The sequence below is a fragment of the Lagenorhynchus albirostris genome, chromosome 11, assembly GCF_949774975.1.
Source record: "Lagenorhynchus albirostris chromosome 11, mLagAlb1.1, whole genome shotgun sequence".
In the NCBI taxonomy this organism is placed as follows: Eukaryota; Metazoa; Chordata; class Mammalia; order Artiodactyla; family Delphinidae; genus Lagenorhynchus; species Lagenorhynchus albirostris.
The window spans coordinates 81,699,302-81,725,333 of NC_083105.1; the positions used below are offsets into that span (position 1 = coordinate 81,699,302).

General features: G+C 39.9%; 3 protein-coding genes across 11 annotated transcripts in view; 1 reads left to right on the forward strand and 2 right to left on the reverse strand.

Annotated features, from left to right (window-relative positions):
- The window catches only part of KLHL42 (kelch like family member 42), a 73,941-nt gene extending 72,645 nt beyond the window's left edge, over window positions 1-1,296 (reverse strand). For all 3 annotated transcript variants that reach the window (XR_009543559.1, XR_009543558.1, XM_060166653.1), the window contains exon 1: window positions 333-1,296. Coding sequence is in view for 1 of the 3 variants with exons in the window: in XM_060166653.1 (XP_060022636.1) it covers window positions 333-1,204 (872 nt within the window). In the remaining 2 variants the exon portion in view is untranslated. The remainder of the gene's footprint in view (window positions 1-332) is intronic.
- Window positions 1,297-1,389: 93 nt separating this feature from the next.
- On the forward strand, window positions 1,390-14,238 carry MANSC4 (MANSC domain containing 4). 7 transcript variants are annotated; one of them, XM_060166661.1, is made up of 5 exons: window positions 1,390-1,963; window positions 5,504-5,558; window positions 6,853-7,401; window positions 9,925-10,059; window positions 12,843-14,238. In XM_060166661.1, exons 3-5 carry the CDS (start codon window positions 7,173-7,175, stop codon window positions 13,154-13,156), a joined length of 678 nt encoding a protein of 225 aa, XP_060022644.1. In that variant the 5' UTR covers window positions 1,390-1,963; window positions 5,504-5,558; window positions 6,853-7,172; the 3' UTR covers window positions 13,157-14,238. The 7 variants fall into 7 exon arrangements, with proteins under 7 accessions (XP_060022644.1, XP_060022640.1, XP_060022637.1 ...); XM_060166657.1 differs by having other exon boundaries at window positions 1,395-2,073; window positions 12,483-14,231; XM_060166654.1 differs by having other exon boundaries at window positions 1,395-1,963; window positions 12,483-14,231.
- Window positions 14,239-15,208: 970 nt separating this feature from the next.
- Window positions 15,209-26,032, reverse strand: part of MRPS35 (mitochondrial ribosomal protein S35) — a 43,404-nt gene continuing 32,580 nt past the window's right edge. The window contains exon 8 of the mRNA XM_060166662.1: window positions 15,209-17,601. Within this exon, the coding sequence (XP_060022645.1) occupies window positions 17,332-17,601 (270 nt within the window). The 3' untranslated portion in view covers window positions 15,209-17,331. The remainder of the gene's footprint in view (window positions 17,602-26,032) is intronic.

Sequence of the window (26,032 nt, forward strand, 5' to 3'; positions counted from 1 at the left end):
TACAAGCAAAATTAAAGAGAGCTTTCTTTGAAAGTATCCTTCTAGGAAACCACAGACATCTTTTTTTTCCACTGAGATGCCAAAAAGAGGCAATTTGTCTAACGGCGCAATACCTGCGAGGAAACTACTCAGCTAGTTGACCTCACGAGGGCCTCTGCTTCCTAGCAAGTTCTTAGTCCATCGGGAACTTTGCCAGAGTCAAGGCCAGCAACACTCCCGAGGATGTCATTCCCACCTCAGCACAACCTCCTGTGACTGCCCAGTAAACACGCGGGAACGGAGTCCCGAACAGGTGGATGCATGGGAAAGCAGCACCGCGGCTGGGTGCTTACCTCTTCTGGTTCATGGAGGCCACCTGGAGCCACTCGTTGGTGCTGGGGTTATAGGAATGCGCCGCGGAGATCTCCTGGCTGGTGATCCTGTAGCCGCCCACGATGAAGAGGTAGTTGTCCAGGATGGCGGACCCGTAGCCCCTGACATTCACCAGGTCAGGAGGAAGGTTGTTGGCCAGCGGGAACCAGCGCTCAGTCATCTCCTCGTACCTGAGCATGGACGGGGGCTCCCCTTGGTAGGGGTGAGGGGCCAGGGGTCCCCCCAGGAAATCCCCCAACGCCACGAGGACAGGAGTCCCTGTCATCCGGGCCTCTCTCAGCCTCTGCTTCAGGCTGACATCCCCGGGGGCTTGAGGAGAAGAGCCCAGGAGGTGGAACTGGGGCTTGCACAGCACTTCGTGAAAGTGGACGGCCATGAAGCGCAGGCAGGCCTCCTGCAGGTCGGGCAGCCCGTACACCTGCGCCAGGCGGTACAGCTCCAGGCAGTTGGTGAGCCGCACCTGTGACAGCAGCAGCTGCAGCAGGGACGTGACCTGCAGGAACGAGGCGGCCTCCACCAGCTCGGACAGCAGGCTCACCTCGTCCATGTCCTCCTCCTCCTCCCCGACACCGCCCGGCTCCCCGCGCCGGCCCAGGAGCCAGCCTTCGCGGGCGCCGCCGGCGTTGATAAAGTCCAGCACCAGGCGCAGGCCTGGGGCGCTGAGGCCACGCAGCTGCTGCACCTCGGGGCCGCCGGCCTCCGGCCTCCGGGCCTCGCGCATGCCGGAGCGGTAGAGGGCGCGGAAGTAGTCGCTCTGCTCGATGAGCTTCCTCTTGCTCACCGGGTAGCAGCGATCCTCCAGGAGGATCTGCACCATCTCCTCCGCCGACATGGCCGGGGGCCCGGGGGCGGCCGGGGCTCCAGCCAGCTCTGAGCGCCCGCCTCCCGCCCCCGCTCGCTCGCCGGGTTCCGGGGCGGTCGCCGAGCGCGGGCGCCGGGAGGAGGCGGCGGAGGCGGAGGCGGCGGCGGCGGCGCAGGGCCGCCCCCGCCCGCCCGCGCCCGCCCAGCCTCTCCGGACCAAGGCGGCCCCTCCTCCCGGTCCCGGGGGTTGGTGGCTCGGCCTCGCCCCCCGGGACCGGCGGCTCAGCCCCTCCGGCCTCCGTCCGCGCCAAAAAAGGCCCGGGCGGCGATAGCTCCCCGCTCGGGTCGTCCCGGGCCGTCGGCCGGGAGGGGATCCCAGCCCCCCAGCAGGCAGCCTCCTCCCACGCCTGGCTTCTCACTTCCGCCCGCAGGACCCCCGCCGCCCGGCTCCGGCTTTCGCGGAGGGTAGGAGGTGGCAGGCCTCGGCGGCGGGCCTCGGGAAGGCGCGTCCCCGCGGCCGCCCCCGCGCGCCGGGCGCCGAGACCCTGCCGCCCGCCGGATCTGCGGCTATGCTCCGGGCGCGCGGGAGGCGGGATGAAGCCGGTTGCCTTTTCTTCCAAGGCGCCTTACCAGCGGGAAGGGATAAGGAAAAGAAACGGGCGTGGGAGGAAAGGGATGAAATAAGTCGGGGTCCGGGAGTCAAAAAGACATCACATCGGGGATCGCCAGTCCTGTCGAGTCCGGCATCGTGTCCCGGGGGGGCCGAGGCACACGGGCCGTCTCTGAGCGTGTAGGTGGCACCTCGAGCTGATTCTTCGGAATGGTCATCGCGTAGGAGCCATCTTGCAGGAAGAAGGGCCAGCCAGATGGTAGCAGGTTCTGCAGGTCTCGGCGCACGGGGTGCGCCCGATAGAAAGGGCTGGGAAGCAGAGGAGCTTGTATTTGCTGCTGGGGCCTGTTCTCTTTATGCTATTAAAAGAAAGAAGTACAACTCAACTAAATAAAGTTAGATCACGTGCCTTTTAAATATTTTCTAACAGCCATTGCATTCCCAATTTCAGTTTGGTTGGACTAGCCATCACGGAATGTTACCTCTGAGCAAAAGGTCTGGCCGCTTTTACGCATATTTGCCTTCAGAGGTGGCTCTTCTCGCCACCCTCTTACCCTTCCCTTACCCCTGCCCCTGCAGTCTGAGGACTTCATAAGGAAGGATACTTCTTCCCCATCTTCTTACACCGAACATTGCAAATAGAAACCTCACCCCAAATAATAAGGATCTTGTGCTGCTCATGAGCTATGAATTAATCCTCAAAAGGGGGAGTAGGCGGTAATTGTTAGGTTACCTTTGAGTAGAAGAAGGGATAGTATTGGGAGGGAGCAATGTGTGTGTGTGTGTGTGTGTGTGTGTGTGTGTGTGTGTGTGTGTGTGTGTGTGTGTGTGTGTGTGTGTGTGTGTGTGTGTGTGTGTTCACCCTTATCTTAACCAAAAACCGCTTGGAAACTTTCTCAGACCAGAGACTGAGAACCAAATAGTAGTCCTCTACTTGGGGAGAGAATATGTATTTGGACTTTTTTTTTTTTTAACAAGTTTTAGCTTTCTTCATGAATGACAAGTTGTTAAATAGTAACTTCTTCGTAAGTACATTGCCGGGTATTTCAAACAAAAGATACCTCCTACAAAGCTAATTAACATTTTATGTTAGGAAGGGGAAGGGTTAAAAAACAGAGGAGAAAGTCATGTCGTAAAACATGAAATTCTTTCAACACATTGTTCGGTTACATTTGCACTTCTTTCTGTGTAACTAACAGCTTCACAGTGAGGTGTTGTCATCCCTTATTTTCTTTATAATACATCATGAACAAGAAACTAAAATTTTGAAGACAAAAAAATTCTAGTAGGTTCTGGCCTCCCTGGGAAAAGTGAAGGAAACAAAGATGGACCTATGACTTGCCTCTTTCAAGATATTTTCTTGGATCCTGGGAAAAACGTCTAGCTTTCACCTTGTTTCACCTGGCCTTTAAATCCTTACTGATACAATTCAGTTCTCACCTGGCCCTTTCACACTTCTTTTCTCAATGAGCATGTAGTGGAGACATCTAAGGTTCTTTGGGGGTAGGTGGTCATGAATTTAGCATCCTCTAATGTTCCACGTCCAGCATTAGGCATTTAGCTGGGGAAATTTTGCTGGAAGTTGCCCCCTGTGTCAGAGTCTTGGACCTGGGATTTATTTGTCCCTCCATCAGCGACAGTGCCAGATTCAGTGGGGCAGCGAAGAACAGGCTCTTAGTCTCTCCTTGGTCCCTTTAGAATCTTTCACCAGTGGATGCTTTTGTTTCCCAGCCATCATAGATATGCCTCAGACTGGTATTTTCTTGCTTTTTAAAAACAGACCAAAAAAAACCCATGTGCACTAGAAAGGCAATTCACGGACAGTAATATTATCGGAGCAGATCTTGGGCAGGTAATCTGGGGTGTCAGCTTGATAGTACTGGGCACTGATCCTGTAAGCTTTTTGGCCCCTGACATAAGTTCATTTAGAATTGAAAGCCTCTTAAAGATCAAGTCATTTTAATAACTCACAAAGTAAGTTTTCTGTTAAACTAGAAATGCAAAGTCAAAGCAAGATAAACTATTTTAAATAAAAAATTATTTTTAAGCTTCATGAAAATGTTGCTTGTCTATAGCTGGAGGTATACTTTTATAGTTATCCACTGATTAATGAATAATAAAGAGTGGCCTTTGTGGCACCATGATTCACTTCAAACACATGATGATTTGTTTAACAAAACCCTAAAGTAATGGTCAAACACAGAGTTAGGCTATTTCTTCAAGAATTTTTATGGAAGGTATATATACCTTTTGACCTAGAATGGAAAAAAATCAAAGTACAAGATGTTTGTCACAGTGTTGCTTTGAATAATAAAAAAATTGAAAAACAATGTATAATGTTAGGAGTAGCTAACATTTATTGAAAGTTTATTACATGTTGTAAATGCTCTCCGTAGATTATAATGTTTTAATACTCTTTTACAACTATGGCTCAGAGTAAATTTTGGTACATGGGTAGAATGAAATACCATAGAGCTATTACAATTTTAGATGTAGAGCTTTCTTGAGAGACACTGAACATGTAATTTTACACTGGATTTTTAAAAAACAGTTTCTGAAACAGTGTGAATCCATTTTTGTAAAATTGTATATAAGTATCTATTTTTTGAATGGAGATGTCTGGAAGGATGTTTACCAAAATGTTAACATTGTAAGATCTTGGATGGTTATTATTTCTTATTGTACTGTTCGGTATGGTTTGGGTTTTTTAAGTGAATGCATGTCAATTTAATAATTAATGATATATTCCAATTTCTCAGGCCCCATTTTACAAAATGATTTCCACCAATTTTATGAACTGATGAAATGAAAATGTTAAGTAAATACTACAATTAGCATCTTTAAAACAAGGATGACATATTGACTTTTTTTAATCTTTTGAATTTAGGAAACCTATGCTATTACTTCACTACCACTTAAAAATTGTTTATCTCTACTTTTTAGTACCTCCAATACTTCTAAATCAACTTTATTTCTTTTTTGTTTTTTTAATAAGCAAAACTGAAATATCTTGCTTTCATTAAAGCATAGGCGGCAATTTAAATGAGTTTAAAGTAGCACAGTTCTTAAAATGATTCTATTTAATTCAGGCTGAGCATTTCATGTAGGCAAAACTTTCCCTTATTTCAGTCACCTATTTCAGTGTTTTCCAAACATCTTAGGAAATCACCTGAGACACTTTTTATAAAAATAAGAATTCTGGTTCCCACACCAGAGCTACTGAATCAGGCTCATGCGGGGATGTTTCTGCTCCACATCTCAGTTGGTTGAAGTTTCCTCCCTCTGTCCCTGCTGTTCAGTTTTTAATCTCTCCTTTTCAAAATACCCAGCTCCAAGAAGTTACCTGTTTCCAGACTCAATGTTTATCAATCACCCCAAAATTTATTTCAAAAATTTTAGAGCCTGCTTTTACATTGGAACTTGTAGATTCTTTAAAATGCAACTTTGGTCTCCCCTTGAATATCCTCTGACAGCAAAAGGATTAAACAACTGTGGATTGTTCCATTATCCCTGCAGGGAACATGAGAACTTCAAGGAATTATATATCACAGGAAAGAAACCACATTTAATGCGACTGAAAGATGTGGAGGTTAGAAGGTTAGAAAGTTGACTTTCCGGTTTATGTCCCCAGGGCATGAACTAATCAAAATAGCTATGGAACCTCATGGTAAAACAGGGAGTACTCTTTTGTTCCTCATCTGTCTCCTGTTTTGCCTTTAGGAAACCTTTCTTCCCTCTTTCCTCCGAACAGATGAAACAGTCAGATTGCTTGCAGGTAAGCAACTGAAACTTGCTTTCTAAGAGAAGTTCATTAGAATAAAATATTTTTTATTTTTAGTGCATTTTATGTGGCTTATGGAAGGTTAGGTGTTAGTCCATGATATAATTTTTGCTCAGAAGAAAGTGAAATTTTTTTTAAGTTATTCTGTCTTTTGACTGTCATCCTCTTTATTATCAATCGTTAATACTATGCTTCTAAAAATCAAAAGATATGATTATTAAACTTATTAGTAGACAGGTGAAGAGATGAAAGTTCAAAGAATGTTAACATTTTTGTGTCAAGTAAATGAGTGAGTGTGCAAAAAAGTGTAAGAGAAACAGATCACAAGAGAGAAAAAGTTTCATCTTTTTTTTTTTCTTTTTTTAAAAGAGCAGTATGGTACTTTATGCCCCAAACTAATTACCACTAATGCTTTGTATAAAAATGGATACAAAAAAGCAACAGTTCCATGCTTTGAACTAATTTCATCTTGGAATGTATGGGATATGGAACACACAGTCTTCACAAAGGAAGCCATTTTCACTGTTTTTAATATTTTTTTCAAATGTTTTGGCATTGCAGTGGAAGTAACTTTATTAATATGTAGAAATTTAAAACTATTTCCCTAATGCACATTTCTTGTAACTACATCTGCTCAGAGATGCCTTTATGTGTGTGCTTCCCAAAGACTTCTTTGTAACTTGAAAACATAAATATCAGAAAACAGATTAGGCAACCCCCAGTTTGAACTTCATCACAATTTTCAATTATGCTTTTTAGTCTTGATTGAACAAAATACACTTTAATGGCTGTTGTGCTTCATCTACATTATAAGGATATTCTTTTGGCTGGATCTTTAATCTTCTTTTTAAAAAGCTTGCAGCTGGCCTTTGCAAAAAAATGCCTGGCACTAAGAAGTGACCAGGATTCATATTCAGTGTTTTCAAAATCACTGCAAAATTTAAATTTTTTATTTCATTTTCAGTTTTCATTTACTTTTGATTTTTTTTTTTTTTGGTGAAAAGAAAGAATTTAAACCCATGCTCAAACTAGTTTTCTAGTGAACCTGAATTAGAACTTCAAATCAAAGAAAATAAGATAATTGAAAAAAAAAAACCTGCAGTCACAAGTTTCTTAAAAAACTTTATAGAAGTGTCCTGACAAAATGATGTCTTGTTCCTGGTGAAATGGATCCTTCCTTTATCTGACATCAAGTGACTAAACTATTGTTTTCCTCAGAAACACTCTTGGCTTTCAACTTGCCTTTATATTTACTTAGTAAAAGGTGTCTGTGACTTCACTTTCACAGAAAGAATAAAAGCAGAGGAAAGAATCTACGTCTTCCAAAGGCTAAAGGACAGGGTATTGAAATGGCCTGGAAAGTGTTCAGCATTAACAGCAGCAAGTCAAATGTTCACCTGGGGTGCAACTGGGAAGAAACAAAAGAAAAATCGACGTGCAGTCAAAGAGCCGCTTCATTTTTCTAGAAAGTGACCCTTCACAGAGTTCCAAGGGAGCCTTCTCCCTTAGCAACAGTCCTGAAGTTCCAGAAACCATTCTAAACCCTGATGGTCAGCTTCAGCGTCTGTCTGGTCATCAGACTTATTGCCGAGTCTTCATCCCAGGGAAATGCATGTGGTGGTCGTGGCAGCAGACGTGATTTTGCTCTTAAGCATGGGGTGGACCTCAGACTCTCTCTGCTCACCCACTGTGTTTTACAGAGACTGCTGGATCCGACGCTTCCCAGGTCTCCTAATTGACCTGGAGGAGTCTCAGAAGCTGGGGGCCCAGTTCTTGAAGTATTATTCCGAAAGCACTGGTCAGAAGTGCAGTCGGAGCTGCTGTCTTAGGAAGGATGGTAAGTGTCGATGATAGACCTGAGCAAAAATCAGGGGAAACTTGCAAAATGAGGACCTAAGAAAGGACCCTTAGGCAGAGGGTGCAGTGAACAGTTGATGGGGACTAGAGAAGATGCCCTGGGATGAGGCAGAGAGGGAGAGACACTGAGACTGATTTTGCAGCTGGGGCCAGTGCAGGCTCCATTTACAAATCTAGTAATGACCCGGGAGGCTATGAACCTACAGGTAACAGAGAACCTCTTCTCTTCACTAAAGTGCTAAATGAAAATATTGCCTTGAGGGCTGGCTAACAATATTTCTATAGCCCAGAATATAGCATATATGATTTCAAAAATATTTCCTTTTCAAGGTTCTTTTGGTGATATTGGTGTCGTATCACACTTTTGAAATGTGCTTGCTTGGGTTGACCAAGTGTGGGGATGTATTGAACAGGAATTTAGATTGTGATTCATGTTTTGAAAGAAATAGGGAAATATATGTCAACTAGAAAAAGAGGAAAGGAAAGGAAAGGAGGGAGAGAGAGAGAGAGCGTGAAAGAGAGAGAGAGAATGAGAGAGAGAGAAAGTTAGTTTTCAAAATATCCTAACAGAATTTTTTTTTTTGTCTGAAATCTGGATTCAGGGTTAAATATCATTCATATAATATAATCAAGGCCTATAACTAGGAAAACATTTCATTGTTGCAGAATTTCAAGTTACATTTGATTAAAGACTTCATTTATTTTTCATTTTTCCAAGATTTGAAAGCTACTTGGAAAGAAACAACAAAAGCAACACAGCACTTTAAAATAATTCTCTTGTTGTTCCACATTTTCTTCCCGTGATTTCTTACTGACTCTAATTGCCAATGCCTCCTATCCAATTATCCATGTAAGATTTCTGGGATGCAAATTGGAGCTCCTTGGAGAGTCTAAACCGACTGTCAAGAGACCACAGTGTGAGAAGTTGTCACAGGCTTAGCCCTCAAAAGTTAATCAGGCACAGAAGAGAGCAATTAATTTATAAAAGGGAAATTTTGGAAAAGGTAGCAAATCTAGATATTCTGCTTTCAGGTGCTTATAACCCCAGAAGCCTTCACTGAGAAGAGATGAGGGAGGGGTGATACCTTTTCAGCATTTTCCCGTGGCATGAATTTACCTGACTCTCCACACCAGGGAAGCTGTGGCCTCTGGACTTTTGGGGATACTAAAAGCATCCAGTAGAATTCCAGGATTTTAGAGCCTCTGTAGCTTCCAAGTTGTGGCTTTCTTTCTCCAGAAGAAGAAAAGGCATGAACACACATCCCAGTTTTTACCTAGAAGCCAGAACTTTAAAATGCACAATCCTGCAATAGCTAACCTACTCAGAACTGGGACTCTGAAATATGCATGAAGAATGTAAAAGAGCTTGAAAAATTGCTCCCTACAGCATCCACTACTTTATCAGAAATTTAGATGTCTAAATTTGAATATTCTTTCTTCCTTTTCCTTAAACTTTACAGCACAGTCCTCAGGGAATGTATTTGTAATCTATAATGTATTAGCAATGTATTATTAATTGACTTTTGTCCTATTCTGTCTCCTTCTGGAAAAATAGAGTGTAGAAACACGGGGTGTCCCAGAAGTAATAGGGGAGACGTAACCCCCGCAGTTAACCTTACACAGAAGCAGAGCAGGTTCTGCCAGCAATTCCACAGCAGCTGTAGGCACACTCGGAGGTCTGGTAATCGTACACTCTCCCTCCGTAATCTCATTTTATTAAAGAAGCTGATACCTTTGGGCCAATGAATATTTCCCATCACATGGTTCCTACTACACTACAGCAGGAGGAAAATCTGTGCTGCACTTAAAGGAGGACAGACTGAAGATTTGCATTCAACAAATCTGACCTTCCAGAAATAACACGGTATCTTTTATGGAGCAAATCTACTTAGAAAAGGGGAGCCGGCAAGAGCAAGTGAGGAGCCCCTCCCCACTAGAATCCCAAATGCTAACCACCTTGTCTGTCTACTCCCTTCCTCTCTGAATGACACCGATCAGCTTTTCACTGGACGTGGCTTTGCAGCATGGGGCTAGCACATCTAGAAATCTGATCTATATAAATCCCCAGAGGTTTTTGTAGCCAATTGGATTTTCCTGAACATAAAATACTGGGACTGGGAAATGATTCCAGGTAATCTGTGTAGCATGGGGTGTGTGAAAGATTACTGAGAATATTGGTAGCTATTTTTTTTTTTTTACATCTCTACTAGAGTATAATTGCTTTACAATGGTGTGTTAGTTTCTGCTTTATAACAAAGTGAATCAGTTATACATATACATATGTTCCCATCTCTTCCCTCTTGCAGCTATTTTTTGAAGAGGCATTTTCCCATATTCACAGAAGCATTTGCGATAGTTCATAATGTTCTGTAAGATGTCTGAACATAGCCCTGCCACGTACTGTTAATCCAGTGCTCTTGAAAGAAATGTAAGCTACTCAGAGCTCATCAAGCTGCAGAAATCAAGACCATCTGCAGATGTACTTTGCCTGCTTCCTTTTCAGTTTTCTGTAACTTGGCTGTCTTCTTCCATGACCCTATTCATGGCGATGTCAACTGCCTCCATATTCACTGCCCAACCCTGGAGAGCTGCATATTGGAGCCCGGAACCAGCGCCATTTTATACAACATAACAGACGGTAATGATTTATGTCCTTTGTATGTATTTTGAAGAATGACAGTGATATTTTAGTAGAGGCATAAAACCTAGAAATTGGTGGGCAGTAGCCATGTATGAATCTAAATCATTATTTCCCAGTGAAGTCTGTCTGGAAAAGTTTGGGACTTCCAGGGCAGAAAACTAAAAGGAAATTCCCATTCATTTGGCATGTTCAGCAAGGATGAGTTCATCCCAGATACAAATCATATGTGACTGAACAAGAGCATTGTATTTCATTTATTCCAAGAGCCTTCAGCAAGAACCAAAATAGGTATTTCTACTGTAGTGGTTAAGGATACCACTAGGAAATAAAGAAAATGCTAAATGTCAGTTTTGAGGTTCGCTGATGCTGTATACAAGGATTCTACAAAGATGGATGTCAGGGATGGGGAAATGCACTTACAGCCACACATTAGCATAGCATTGGTCCCAAGATAACGACTGCATTTTCCTTTAGAAAAATACATATTTAAGTGTCCTTTCCCGTGTATATAATCTCAGGGTACAAATCAGTAAACATCGAAGAATAGATTTTTGCCAACACGATACAAAGGAGGTGAATTTTTTGATCAGTCTGTACTTATTGAACACATAATGCTCCATGCTGTGCTCCACACTGCAGGAGATTACAGCCATATCTCTGCCCTCGAGCTCCTTCTAATCTAGTTGATGCAACAAGTCTTAAAATTAGTGTAAGATGTACAATTAAATACAAAAATGTGTGATACTGCCCCAAGTACAAAGGCTCACAAGAAGGGGAGACTAAAGAAAGCTCAATTATTCAGAGGAGGCTTCATGGAAGAGGCCAGGTAGAGGCAAGATAAGGAGCTCCGTATCACACCCCAGGAAAGCACAAACACTGGTGTGGCTCCAATAGGGGCACATTTGGGGCTGCAATGGAAATATGGGCAGGATAGGGTAGGCCAGGTAACAAAAGGACAGAGGAGAGTTTTGGTTTGACTTTGTCAGAAATATGGGACCAGCAAAGGTATTTCATGAGAAAGCACTATCATTAAAGTGATGTCTGGTTATCTTAGCCCAGGAAAATTATGTGTAGGATGCAGATTAGAAAATGCAGTCAGGGTAATGTTATATCTGGACAAGGTGACTGTAGTTGCAGCGAAGAGGAGGGATGGTTGCTAGCATATTGGGAAGGGCTTGGATAGCACTTAGTTGCTTTTTGGATAAAGAAGAAGAGAACTGAGGATTCAAAAATCCCGTTGCAGTGCAGAGTCCAGCATGGGTGACAGAAGAATGATGATGCTGCTGAAAAAGACAAAGAGGTAGACCAGATGATGGTTTTGAGAATGCCAGCGGTGATGTGAGATGTTTAGGTGGGAACCTCCAGTAGAGCACAGGAGAACTGAGATCAGAGCTCAAGAAAGAGGAAAAAATTGGGGATGTGGATTTCAGGGCCATCAATGTAGTGGTGACAGTTGATGAAGATAATCTTTTGGTGACCGGGGGTGGGAGGGTGGTTGGTATGGGATGACGAGAAATACAGCAGAAAACCAAGGACTAAAGACTAAAGATTATCGGACAATCAGTGAGGACCAAGGAGAGAACCAGCACAAAGGAAGGGAAAAGCGAGAGGCAGGCAGTCTGAGATAAAGTGCCAAAGGAATCTGGGGTCCAGGGAGTCACGGGAGAAGAATGCAAGGAGAGGTGGCCATCAGTATCAAGAACAAGAGAGAAGCCAAAGCAATGAGATACAGTGATCAGGAAATAGGGAAAGTACTGATCACCCCAGAAGCAGAATTGGCAGAATAGTGAGGATGAAAACAAAATGACAGAAGGCACAAAACAAAGTCAGAAAGGAAAGGAAGGGAGTAGGTGATGGTGTGTTGAGAGTGAGAGCACGCTCAAGAGAGACTGAAAGGGAAACAGTGTGACAATTGTAAAGCTGCTGAGAGTTTTTGAAGCCAGAGGGACAGGAGTTTTACAAGAAGAGAGAGAACCCTGAAGGCCCTCAGGCACTGGACCCTCAGGCACTGGGAAGGGATGAGATTTAGGGCTCTGCTAATAATTTTGAATAGTTACACTTCTCAGGCCCCATTTTGTTTGACTTTAATTGTCATACATATCAAATGGTTACTGTTTCTGCAGCTCTTGCCCAATACTGCTATTGTTGCGCAAAAGCCCTGGCAGTTTTCTCCACGATGTGATGTAGCCAAGTTCGTTTGCAACAGAAAGTGTCTTAGAAAGTTAAGAAAAATTCAAACATGGCTAGTATGCTTCTAAGCCTTTCAGAAGTAGGCTGAAACTTGAAATTAGGTGGAACTTGAAATTAGCTTAGTTCAATAACTTATAGTGGCAAAATCCAAGACTTCTCCAAACTGTACTTTAAGGTCCTGTCTTCTAAATTAAAAATAAAATTTAAATGATGCCTTATTTATATTTCAGGTGTAGATCCAGATTTGCTGGTTTTTGAACAATCACTGCCCACATATCTAAACACCCGTTATTCATCTAACATACGGGAGAGACTAAGGATTCTAAAAGCTATGTATTTAGATAAACAACAAACGACCATGATAAACCAAATGCTACCATCAGTAGAGGCTCCATCTTCAACCACATATCAAGATTTGTTTGCAACCACAAATACTACTAGGTATTCCAAGGAATTAACCACAGACTCTTGGGCAAGATTCATTTCTCTGAATGACTCCATTACCACAAACGTAAATATGGTGTCAGCCAGTACCAAGTTCATCAGCAATCCAGATAACAAGACTATTTCTCCTTTCTTTGTGCCGACAGACACAAAACTTTCTCATGTGCCTTTTCCATCCCAACTCAACAGTAGCAAACAAGTACTGAACAAAACCAAAGGGTACAACAGCAGAAACCGTACATCTGAGAATGAAGACACAACACCTGATGGGGCACCTGTGACTTCCAAGACGTGGTTGGTTCCTGTGGTCCTCTGCACCTCTGTCACCTTCCTCTGCTGTTGTGTAGTCATCCTGGCATCTGGATGCTGTCGAAAGCACCAGGGCCAGTATAAACTAGGACAGAGAAAGTCAGGATCCAAGCAAATTAAAAAATGTACCATTCTGAAGGAGCGCTCTTAATGGTAAAAGATGTGAGCATTGTAAGCTTTTAAGAGTATCATTTGTAGTTTTCTGTAAGACGAGGGCAGTTTGGTTAAAAAAAATAAAAAGCACAGATACCCATTCTTACCAATCTCTAAAGAATGCCAATGTTTGATAAACATAATTGTCTTTTTGATTATTTCCATTTTTTGAATAGTGTACCTTTTGCTGAAGTTCGAAAATTCTAATCTCTGCAGTTATTCAGCACCATGTAAGAGATAGTTTTAAGTGCTGTACATGTCTTAACTTGTTGATTCCTTGAACTCTGTGAGATAAGTATACTACTGTTAACTATTACACTGTTCTTATCACATTTTACAGATGAGGAAACTGAGGAAAGAGAGGCTAAGTATCTTGCCTAAAGTCACATAGCTAGTATGTAGCAAAGCCTGACTTAATAGGCAACATGGTTCAAAAGTCCATGCTCAAAATCACTGTTGGACTACAAGCCTCCATTTTCTCAATGAGTATGGAAAAAAGATACAGGGAGGAAAACACCATAACATCATATTTGGTTCCTGTCAAGGTCATATTATTGTCACATATTTTAATGAAATCTTTTAGTGGCTTGAGCAGAAAAGCACTATAAACGATTACAGTTACTAACCCATGAGCAAAAGTTTCCTGATTTTTATATAATTTTTTATGTTCAATTGATTAATCTTTCTCAGTCTTAATTGATCAGCTTCTTAAAAACTGACATGCCTCTCAATAATTATGGCACTAAGATCTTTGAGTTTTCTGTTGACTTCTGTTGAATAAATCTTGGGAGTTTTTTAGTTTATGTCCCTCAGTTGTATAAGTTGTTTTCCCAGGTGCAAATATTAGCTCTAGGTATTTCAAGCTCTGTTCACTTACACCAGATTCACCCCTAAATCTTATACTCTGACTCTTAAGTGTAGAAAACTGTAATTCAAGTCTCTAATGATCTTAAACTTTAGGCCCTTAATCTCATCTCTGAAAATATTTTTTAATGTGAGGACATTGAAAGACAGCCATTCAAGCATAATGAATAAAGAGGAAATCCTATTATAAGATTAATAAAATAGCACTCTTCCCTCAGAATATTAACCACAAATAAGTCTGAATTTTTAAAATATAATCGATTTACATTAATTTGCTATTCATATTACATATCATAAATGTTATCAATTTCTTTCTTAATATATTAGGGAAAAAAACTCAGGCAATTTGGGGGGGATATCAAGATTTAAATTACCTTAAAATATTTAAGTTATTCAAGAAGCTGTCTTTAAAAATTATTTGTATATACATTCTTTTAAAAGGTTATTTAATTTTCTTTCAAATATATACAAACTGAAGGTTTTCCAACTAGGGCTACCAAAAAAAGAAGTTTTTTCTTCCTTGAGATTTCTCAGAATTTTATTTGTTCCCTAAAATTGATAACTGTTTTATAGAAATGACCATAATTTGGGAAAAACATCTTTACATTTGTAAGAAAACAAACACACTCCTTCTCTTCTTCAGCCCCTAACTTTGATCATCAGATAAACTGAGTAAACTTAGACTGTAGAGGTGACCTGAACAGTCAGCCAAGACAAAAACGACTGGGCCTAGAAGCCAAAGGGACCAAAGAGAACTTCTGAATAGAATTTAAAACATTAAGAAACAAAGATCACAGGGCCTAGTCAACAACTAAGGCTAAGGTTGTTACCACCATTTAGGAAATAACCATGATATCGAAATTTTTCCAGCACTGAAACAGCCAGACCTTTGGGGAAAAAAATCTGTAATAGTCCAGTATTATGACACATTTACCAATTTTGGAAAGAAAATATGCAAAGAAAAAAACTAAAGCTCCCTACAATTAAGAAAACAGGTTTGTTCTATTTCTTAGTTGCCTATGTGTTTAAGCACCTTCTGAGCTATGAAATTTACGAGTTTGAAGTCAGAAGTGATCGCATATCATCAGTACAGCAAAAAGTGTCCCCTAGAATCCTCATTGTAAGGATGAATATGATGTTCATTGTATACATTAGATCAATTAGAGCTTAAGGACAAGAGTCTAAATAATGACAAAAAATGCTGTTTAATTATTGCTAACATTACAATGACAGCAACGGTTACCCTTTTGAGGCAGTTTTGTATTAATCTTACAGCTCTAAGATTTTGCCATTAGGTGTCAATGACACAGCCTTAGAGTCTTCAAGTCTTTGCTCGGAGTTAGCCAAACTGCAAAGGTTAAAAGGGCACAGTCTTCTACAAGACCACCCTTACTTGTGACACCAACTATAAGTTCGGGGGATGGGGAGTCCCCAAACCACTCTCGGGTTCAATAATTCACTAGAGGAATTCACAGAACCCAATGAAAGCTATTATACTCACAGTTACGGTTTATTACAGGGAAAAGATGTAGATTAAAATCAGCCAAGGGAAGAAGCACCAAGGATGAAGTTCAGGAGTGTTCCGAACTCACAGGTTTTGGTGTCCTCTCCCCGTGGAAGAAGGATGCATTACTCTCCCAGTACCAATGTGTGACAGTATGTCTAGAGTATCACCAACCAGGGAAACCTACCGGAGCCTCAGTGTTCTAAATTTTTATTGAGGCTCCATTACATTGGTATGACTGGTCAATTACCTGGGCAGTTGATCTCAGCTGCTGGGTGGACTTACCAAGAAACTCAAAGCTCCCCAACCCTAAACACATGGTTGGTTTTCCTGGCATGCCTAGGACTATCAGGTGTAGCGAGCCCCACCTAAAATCCATTGTGACTGACTCCTGCCCTAACCAAAGACACTTCTATGAGGTATGACAGATTACCTCCCAGAAGCTGACGGGAGAGGCCAGATTCTCTTTGAGCAAGGTCAAATTCTTTATTACATATCATTACTCCATCTGCTTCCATCTTCACTGTATTATTACTACAGGACTGAGGACCCTAATCTACCACCTCTTTACTTGTTCCCAAATGACAACCTCTCCTCAGCTTCTACTGTTTTCAAATGTGTTCTTCTTCAATCCTGTTTCCACACCTGAGTTTTCCTCAACTCTGACTCTCTAAGAAATGTAACACTTCAATACACTTATGTATGCTTTAAACCTGATCTAGAAATTCAGTTGTATCTACTTTTTTATTCGCTATTTCCATCCAGTGGAATGGATGGAACTCAAGGCCCTATTGTTGTCCTTTATAACCTACGGACTCTTGGCCTTGCTAATACTAAATCATATCTTCAATTTATATAAATCTTTTGAGCAATTGTTCTGAAATTCATTTTGGCATTTTATGTTCTCAAATTCTGTCAAGCAAAATAAGTTTTAGGCAAATAACAGCCTCCATAATTCCTTTATTTCAACTTTAAATTAATCACTTGTCGACAACTTTAAGTGGTAAGAAATGACTTACAGATATACTTAAAAGTACTGAATTGACAGCTAAATTGAATGAAATGTTTCTTAGGGCAGTTATTTTGTCATTTACTCCAATTAAATTCAAGGTCTTTTTACCTCATCTCTTTCCTGAGCTGTGGAAGTTCTAGCTGGGGCATCCAGAGAGATGAATACCAGCTAATCTCCATTTCCACTTTTCTGCAAGCTTAGGCTTGGAGAAATGAGCCAAAGAAAATGGAAACCAGGATGCTAAACAGAATTGAATCAACATAAAGTGACCCCCAAATAGAGGAATGGAACAAACTTTTAGGTTAGAAAATACTGCTGAGGACCTGCTTCTAATCAGAATCAGCATGTGCAAAAACTCACTAGGCAGATAGCAGTTATGTAGACAAAACACTGAACTTCAGTCAGGGGACTGGGTTCTGGGCCTAGCTTCCCAAATAACCAAAATCATTATTCAAAAGCAACCAAAAAGTACTAATCTGTAGGGAAAGAAATGGAGCAGGTGACAAAACAACAACATTGTATATATATGAATACTAACGTTGTTATGGTAGAAATAAAATCCAAACACTTTAGAACCAGAAGAAATCACAGAGATCGAATTAGTCTGATTGCCCCAGTGCATAAGTAAGAAAACTTCTGAATACTGCCTTTGCACATTAGGATGAAAGGAATAATTTTAACTCTGATGTAATAAAACAATGGTTTTTTTAACATCTTCAACTGTATATCAAATTAGATAAGGATTACATATATATCATAAAATTAATAAATCAAGGCAATTTTTCTATATAATTCATGTCAAATTTAATAGTCTCTTCACTGATTCTTTGTACTGAGAAAGGGTATTTTCATTGTCCCCCTCATTCTTAAGACTAACAACAGACTTTCTGTACTCTTCAACTTCTTCAGTACCAAGGAGCTCTTCTTTACTTAATTCCAGATCTTTCTCAGCAGCTTTAATTTGGAGAAGGGTTTCCAGGATGTTTTTTTCTGAGGAGCTATCTTTCCATACATACTCTTCCATGTCTGCTTCAGTCTTCTTTTTCTCCCATTCTTCAGTTTTCTGAAAGGAAAAAACAAGTTCTGAGTTCTGAAAATTATGACTCGAAGTCTGGTCCACACTCTGTGTGTACACCTTGCCTGACCTCCCTTATCCAGCACTGCTGTCCACCTGCACCAGCAGCTTTGGGCTGCACACTCTGTCACATGAGCACCTCGTTACCACTCACTAATTCTACCCACATAATTTACACTTTATCTGCCCTGCAAATTGCACTTACAAAGCAATACTGCTTCCCAAAAGATGTAGAAAACTCACTCCCTGCAACTTTCCAGTCCCTAAACTCTAACTCATCAAAACATTTCAAATTTCTGAGGTTCCAAATATGAGAGTTGAAAGGAGACTGTATTTACCTCTGTAACATGCCTCTGGGAATGACAGGGAAGACCAATTATTACAATAAATTTAAAATATAAAGTTTATGTGAGTTTTAGTCATAATGACTTGATAAATTCTGGAATTTTGTCTTATTATCTTTATTTTCTGTTCCTATAATGGAAACAATTTTCATTACTACTTACTTTTTCTTACAAAAATTATTACCATGTTATTTTAGGGAACACTGGTAGGTTTTAGATTAATATAATTCAGATTTATGATTTAAATGAAGATGTAACACTCTGAAAAAAATCAAGCAACACAGCTAATATGTAATATGCCCTGGTTCAGAGAAGTGCTGAATAGCAGCCACATTCTTTCCAAATTAACACATAACAATATTCTGAGCCACAGGCTATTATGGAATGATCCACTAGTCTTACAACTTTGGAAGGTGGTAAACCCTTCTAAATTATAAAGTTTTTAAAGTATTAAAAGTGAGGCAGATTTGTAAGGCTGTCAGAAATAATATTTTAACTCTGAAAACTCCTCTTGAAACAGACCACAGCTTGAGCAGACAGAGCTCCAAGGCTCCTCAGAGCCAAGTGAGCACCAAGAAGGAGGCAAACAGTCTCCAGCCATGCCACCCTCCCATCCCCACTCCCGCTCCAAAAGCCCACGAAAATAGAAAAGCACTAGAAATTTGTCCCTCAAAGGATAAAGAGGATCCCCACCAAAGGCAAACAAGCCACTGCGGAGGCCACCGACTCAGCAAACCCCATTCGGATCACTGAAGCCCAGGAAAGGAGCTCCTCCACCACAGAGACCCACAAGAAGAAGAAACCCTCTTTAATCCTTTAAACTGTGTACGCTTTCCTTTAAGAGAAACAAACTGATGTAGGGTGCTTCCTCAGATCCCAGATTCCTGAGCCAAAGTGGGGTCTCTGTACTCGCAGCTCCCCTACGTCTGCCCCACCTCCCTATACTGAATATATGGCGGAGGACAATGTTCCAACTTACATTCTAGAAACATCGTATCTGGTTGAGAATCTGCTCTGCACCCTCTTTTTAGCCGGTAGGGAGGCTTTCGCTTGGCAGGGGGTCAGGGATAATATGAAGTAACTTCCTGTTATGCCCCGCCCCCAGAGCCCTGTTGCAAATAACTCCTAACAGCCAAACTCTGAATTTGTACATTTAAAAAAAATAACTGACAAAATTACCCCACCATACCTAATTCTTACTGTAATATATGAAGAAGGAATAGATGTCAGCCCCTTAAAAAAAAATGTCCGAAATTAAATATATCACCGGCCTATCTACTCCTGCCAATGCTTTAAATGTTCAAGACAATGTCATAGTTTCTTCATAATTCTAACTTACAAGTGAAATAAACTTAAGAGGTCAACACATTTTATAAAGCATTAAGTAAAACAGTCACTCCATCTCATTCTGAACTGTTAGAAGACAAGAATTAAGAGACCTAACTGTTTAAAAAATTATGTTTCACCTAGGTGTTTCTAGATTTTAACTGACTTGAAATAGATGCTTAATCAGAGGAGATAACCAAAGTAAATCCACTAACAATTTTCAACATTTTTTATCTTCCCCTTATATTTGACATATACAATTCTACATTGGTTTGCCAAGGTGTGTTCATAGGTATGCCATGATATTGATTCCCTGAGCACCCAGGTGCCACGTGAGCCTGGTGCAGCAGGGGCAGCCACAAGCATCCTCCCTCCTTTATTTATCTCAGCAGAGAATTTTTGTGTGTGCAGTGACATGAAAAAGGTTAGGAAATCCTAAACTACAGGATAATGCACATTTATACTTACTGCTGTTCTAAATAGTCTTTGGTAAGGGAAAGTCACATATTCTGTGAAGGGCATGGCTTCCTACCAATCCTGTACAGATACAATGCAGTGCTGGGCTTCAGCAACAAGCCAAACAAAACTCTAGTTTTCTACATATTCTAGCTTTAGGATCCAAACTCTGCACAACTAAATATAAATTCCAAGATAATAATAGTAACAATCTCCCAAACTGAATACTTACTATATACCAGGTACTTTAATACTTACATGTATATATTAATTATTTAATATAATTCATATTAAGACATACTGGGTTAGATCTTGACATCTCTACAGATAAGAAAACTAAGTATTACAGAAGTTAAATAAAGTTGGGCACAGTCACCTGGGAATGTTTCAGATTTCAGAATTTTTGTATTTTAACTTGTAAAGTTAATGCAGCACGCACACAGTAAATTTTGTAACATCTCCAGAGGAGGTCTATGGCAGCACCCCCTAATCAAATATATTACTACTTTTCTAGCAACATGTATGAATAGTCACACTAAATGGGATTAACAAAGGCTATAAATAGCTTCTCATCCATTCAGAGTTCACTTTGCCACCAAATTAAGTTGTGAAAAGACTAGCAATTTCCAAAGCTTTTTTCATTTCAGAATTACAGGTAGAGGGCTTTATATCTGTGATTCCCTCAAGGTCACACAGGGAGGGGTACGGCACAGTATTTACCATGGGCTTTGGGGTTTTACAGAACTGAGTTTAAATCCTACCTTCATCACTTACTACTGTGATAGGCTTGCATTTCTATAAGAACTGACTCCCCAGAACTGTTCTGAGGATTAAAAGAAGGAATAGCTACATACTTAAGAGTACCTGGCTCATAATAAACACTAAATAACCATCTACTACTAATATCACAACTTATTAAGAAGAAGAATAAATAAGAGTAGGATTCAAACCCTTGCTGGCACACCTCCAAAATCTATGTTCCCATGTCAAGGGCGCCACTACCACCATCAAGCAATAAAGCGAAACTTTAAAGGTAAATATAAACACAAGAAGTGTCCAAATGTTTTGCCATCATTATTCCCACTCACAAAATCATATGACTGATATTTATCAAATGTAGATTAAAAAAATACAGAAACAAAAGGTCTTTATCACTGATAGAAAGGTAATATTTTTCATGCTTATTACTTCTTGATAAATGTTATCACTGATTAGATTTAATTTTCTCAGTTAAGAGCGTGTTCTTAAAAATAACTGAATTATCTCCAGTTTTCCAGCAGTCTCCTTTGGGTGAAGGCTTTTTATGTCTAAGCAAATGTAGAAAACACAAAAACACACACACAGAGAATTTACCTCTTATAAAGACCTGTCTCAAGAAAAAGAAAGCTACTTTTTTGAAGTCCTATGTTACATGTTATCAATAAAAAAGATCTTTAGAATTTCCGTTTTTCAAGCAGGAAAAATAAAGATTAATTGTTAGCACTATATTTACCTTTTGAGGGAAATCTTTTATAGTCATTAATACATAAGTTTTCACAGACGGCTGCCATCCAAATGGGGCTTATCATTGAAGAAAGAACAGAGCTAAATGGAAGAGCTGTTGGTTTAAATGATATATTAAGATGCAATCCCAATGGACCTTTCATAGGGACCTCTTGAATTCTGGCTCCCAGTTCGGTATGGCTAATGGGAGGCACCAGCAAGACACCTAGAGAATGATGGAGAGTGAGGTCAGGGTTGTCCTTCCCAACTCTCTCCCTGATGGGGGGGATGCCCCACAGTTCTTGTCAGGTGGCCCATCCATACAGCTCTCTCTCCGGTTCTGCAGCTCCTCCCTCCCCTGCCCCTTCAGATATGCGGTGTGATGGCACCCCACTCTCACCACCCCTGAGAACTGCACCCTCACTTGTTTCTGTTACTGAACCTTTGTAAAATGTCTCCTTAATAAAATATCCTGAAAATGAAGAAAAACAAAAAAAGCAATTCCAAAATCATCTTCTAGTAATGATAAAAAGGTAATAACATTGTATATAATGCTTGTCACTTGAGAATATTTTTCATATAAGAGGTATAAATATAAAATCCTTGAGGGGAAAAAAACTCCAAATTTCTTTCTTTTAATTTTACATTAAGATTTCCACTTTCAAATAGGATGTAACAGGTCAGAGGATGCCTCTGCTTTGGCTACAACTGGGAAAAAGCCAGGTAATCAATATACCAGAGAGTTTTATCTTTTTAATTTTTAAAAAATTTTATTTTATTTTATTTATTTATTTTTGGTTGTGTTGGGTCTTCGTTGCTGTGCGGGGGCTTTCTCTAGTTGTGGTGAGTAGGGGCTACTCTTCGTTGCAGTGCACAGGCTTCTCATTGTGGTGGCTCCTCTTGTTGTGGAGCATGGGCTCTAGGCACCCGGGTTTCAGTAGTTGTGGCACGCAGGCTCAGTAGTTGTGACGCACGGGCTTAGCTGCTCCACGGCATGTGGGATCTTCCCGGACCAGGGCTCGAACCCGTGTCCCCTGCATTGGCAGGTGGATTCTTAACCACTGCACCACCAGGGAAGTCCCACCAGAGAGTTTTAGAATCAATTCGGACTAGATCAATGTGAATTCCAGGCTGCAAGCATATGGGGAGCATCCTTCTGAAAATTCCTAGCCATTTTCTTCCCTGAGTCCATTTTCCAATTCTGTATCACACTGGCCCTTGGCCCACACAGAAGAACTCTACTCGGGAAAAGAGAAATGAGCAAGGTTTGAGCTGTTACCCAGGGCTTGTATGACAGATTGGAATTGAAGAGCCCCAAACGTGACTGGTTTTAGTTCCAGGGCTACTTATGGGAAGCTGGGGAGGCTGAATCAAGCTTCTGAAGAGCAAATCTCCTATAATCTCATAGTGTTTAGGAGACAAGGTCCTACTAGAGGGAGGAAGTCCTATTTCACACAACCAATCTCCCTCTCAAGACATCTTCCAGATTCTGCTGAAGGGCTATAAGTTAACAAGTTAAGCTCAAAACTTCTGAAGAGCACAAGTGACTCTTAAGCAGACTTTGAGATGTGGAGGCGGACTCACCAAGTTCCCAATCAAAATGCCTGAGAAGAGACAAAGGTGAACTAAATTTTAAAAAACTGTAACCCAGCCCTGCTCCAGCTCAATTCTGATTGCATTAAAAAGATAAGCCCCTGACCCTCTCCGCCCAAGAGAAAAAAGAGGAAGTTCTTTCTGATAGATGACATCAATTGGAGCTTCTATGGGTCTTTTACATACAATGTCTGGCATGCAATAAACAATTACCAGACACTTGAGACATTTGAAGAAAATAAAATTAATCAATAATTGTGATATTTGCTGCGTGTCCTTCTAAATTCATTTTTTTAAAAAGCACAGCTATGATTACATTTCATTTATAATTTCGTACCCTGACTTGTAATTCACTGCCAAATTTTTATAGCTTCTGAAATTACACCCAGGATTGAAGTGGGCAATTGTTTAAGAGTTTCTTTTTTTGTACTGTAGTTGACATGTATTAATTTTAAAGCATAAACAATAACATATTCAAATTACTGGGGGGGCAATTAAAAATACCAATGTAAGCTCAAACTGATCACCATTCAGGCAGTTTGATTAGTTTGTAGACTTCAATTTTAATAACTATTAAACATTTACAATTTCACCGTTTAACTTATGTATGAACACAATAAATATACATATATACAGTCTCTTTTCTTCCCTGCCTACCATGAGAGAACCTGCTCTGACTACAGCCCTAGAGGGAGGAGCCTTCCATTCCACATGATCCTGTTCTCTTTTCTCCGCAGCTGGCTCAATTATTTACTCACTCATTCGTTCACTCAGTACATATTTGTTACACAACTACTGTCCCAGGCACTGTCTTGCCCTAGAACTGCCAATCTAGTAGGCAACCTAGAGTTGAGGAGGAACCGGGCAGATGAAGACTGTGATCCCAGTAGAGGAAGAGCATCCATAAAGGCTGGAGGCAGGAACGAGCTTAGGACATTCAGGCCTGAATGAAGGCCAAGGTGAGGAAAGTGGCATGGGATGAGTAAGCACCTTACATATATTAATTCATTTAACTTTCATAACAACCCTATGAGGCAGTACTATTTCTACCTGTTTTCAAATCAGGAAATTGAAGCCCAGAGCAATTAAATAATCTGCCCCAAATCATACTGCTTCTTAGTGGTAGAATGTGTTCCAAGGAACACAGAAACACAGAAAAAAGAACAAAAGAATAACTTAATTTGACCCTATCATCTTTTTTCTCCTTGTAAGCATGAATTCAATACAAAGAAAAACACAATAGCTACTTCATGCAATGGTCAGTGAACTCCAATCTAATAGAAAGCAAAGAAGTATCTGTTCCACTAAATACACAAATGTGTCACCTTCTACCATCTTATTTATAACTCCCTTTGCCTAGAACATGAATCACAGTAATATTCCACTTCTCATGATTACAAGTAAGGCATTGTGCTAGATGAGGAAAAACAGTTTTACTAATTAAAAAAATTCAAGTTACTTGAAAATCATAAAAAATAGGAAAAAGTAAATATCCATAATGGATTAAAAAGCTACTGCCAATACTTTTAGTTATCAAAGCTAAATTTTTAACTGAGCATGTCAAGGAATTCAATTCAAATCAGATCAGTTTTTAAAAAATTTACTGAATGCTGATATGCCAGACATTGTACTAGATGCTGGGAATATAAAGATCAATGAAATACACAGTCCTGTCCTCAGTGACCTCACAGTCTAATGGAGCTGGGCAGACATGTATACAGGCAATTACCATAAAAGCAATAAAAGGAATGCTAACTGACAGGGGAGAAGGGAAAAAGGATGGGAAGAAACATCTGAGACAGGTTACATCTGAGGTGTATTAAAGGATTCCTATGAATTTGCAAGTCTGATCAATTTGAAAAGGGATTATAAGCGAAGAAAACAGCATATGCAAAGTTATGAAAGAACACATTATGTTCATTATGATACAGGATACATAACCTACAATTCCTGAGTAGCTGGTAATGAGGTGGTAAATTGCTGTGAATAGACATACTAAGTAGTTTAGATTTTATGCTAGGTAATGGGGAACCACTGAAGGATTTTATAAAGGGATATTTTATAAAGGGATATGATATCTTGCTAGGAGTAGCCAATATTATCCTACAGATTCCATTAACATATTAACATTGTCAAATATAAATTAGCATCATGAATTAAACTCATAGAAGCAAATGTTTGTAAAGAACTTCCAAAATAATATAGCATTAGAACACTTTTCCTTTAAATATTTGAAAAAACACATAATCAAATGAAAAACCTGACCTACATATAGCCCAAAATCATACATCCATGAAAATTAAGTATCTCAAACTGCTGCCAAGATATTTCTTAAAATTTGGGCATAATTATTGATTATTAATAATTTTATTAATAAATCATTAAAAAGCTATACCAGTAAGCTAATTATTGCTAATATCTAACAAGTATGCTACATTTTAAATTACTGAAAAGGGAGTTTGTTACTCTGTCACTTTACTTTTTAAGTTGAAAACCTACTTCAAAAGTCCATTTTTGGATCTCCAAAAGAATAGACAATGTTTCAATAGCTGTTATTAAACATTTAGTTAATAAACATTAATAAACATTAATATTATTAAATGTTATTATAATAAACATTAATAAACATTAATATTATTAAATGTTATTATAATAAACATTAATAAACATTAATATTATTAAATGTTATTAAACATGTAGTTACCTAGCACTGACCCAGATATTCTGAAGAACAAAATACAGTAAGATCAGATGCATGTTAATGAGAGTCTTACAAGATTAGTTAAAAGGACAAAACATACAGGGAAAACAACCCATGGAACATGGACTAAGGCAACTTTTGTAGTCAAGAAAATAAGACAGTATAATTTGCCATCTATGCAAAGTAGGAGTCAAAGAATAAGAGGCTCAAATATATCTGATAAAGGATTAATATCCAAAATATATAAAGAACTCATACAACCCAATAGCAAAAAAAAAAAAAAAAAAAAAACGATTAAAAAATGGGCAGAGGATCTGAATAGACATTTTTCCAAGAAAGACATTCAGATGGCCAAAAGGCACCTGAAAAGGTGCTTAACATCACTAATCATCAGGCAAATGCAAATCAAAACCACAATGATACCGCCTCACACTCATTAGAATGGCTATTACCAAAAAGACAAGAAATAACAAGTGTTGGTGAGGATGTGGAAAGAGAACCTTTGTGCACTGTTGGT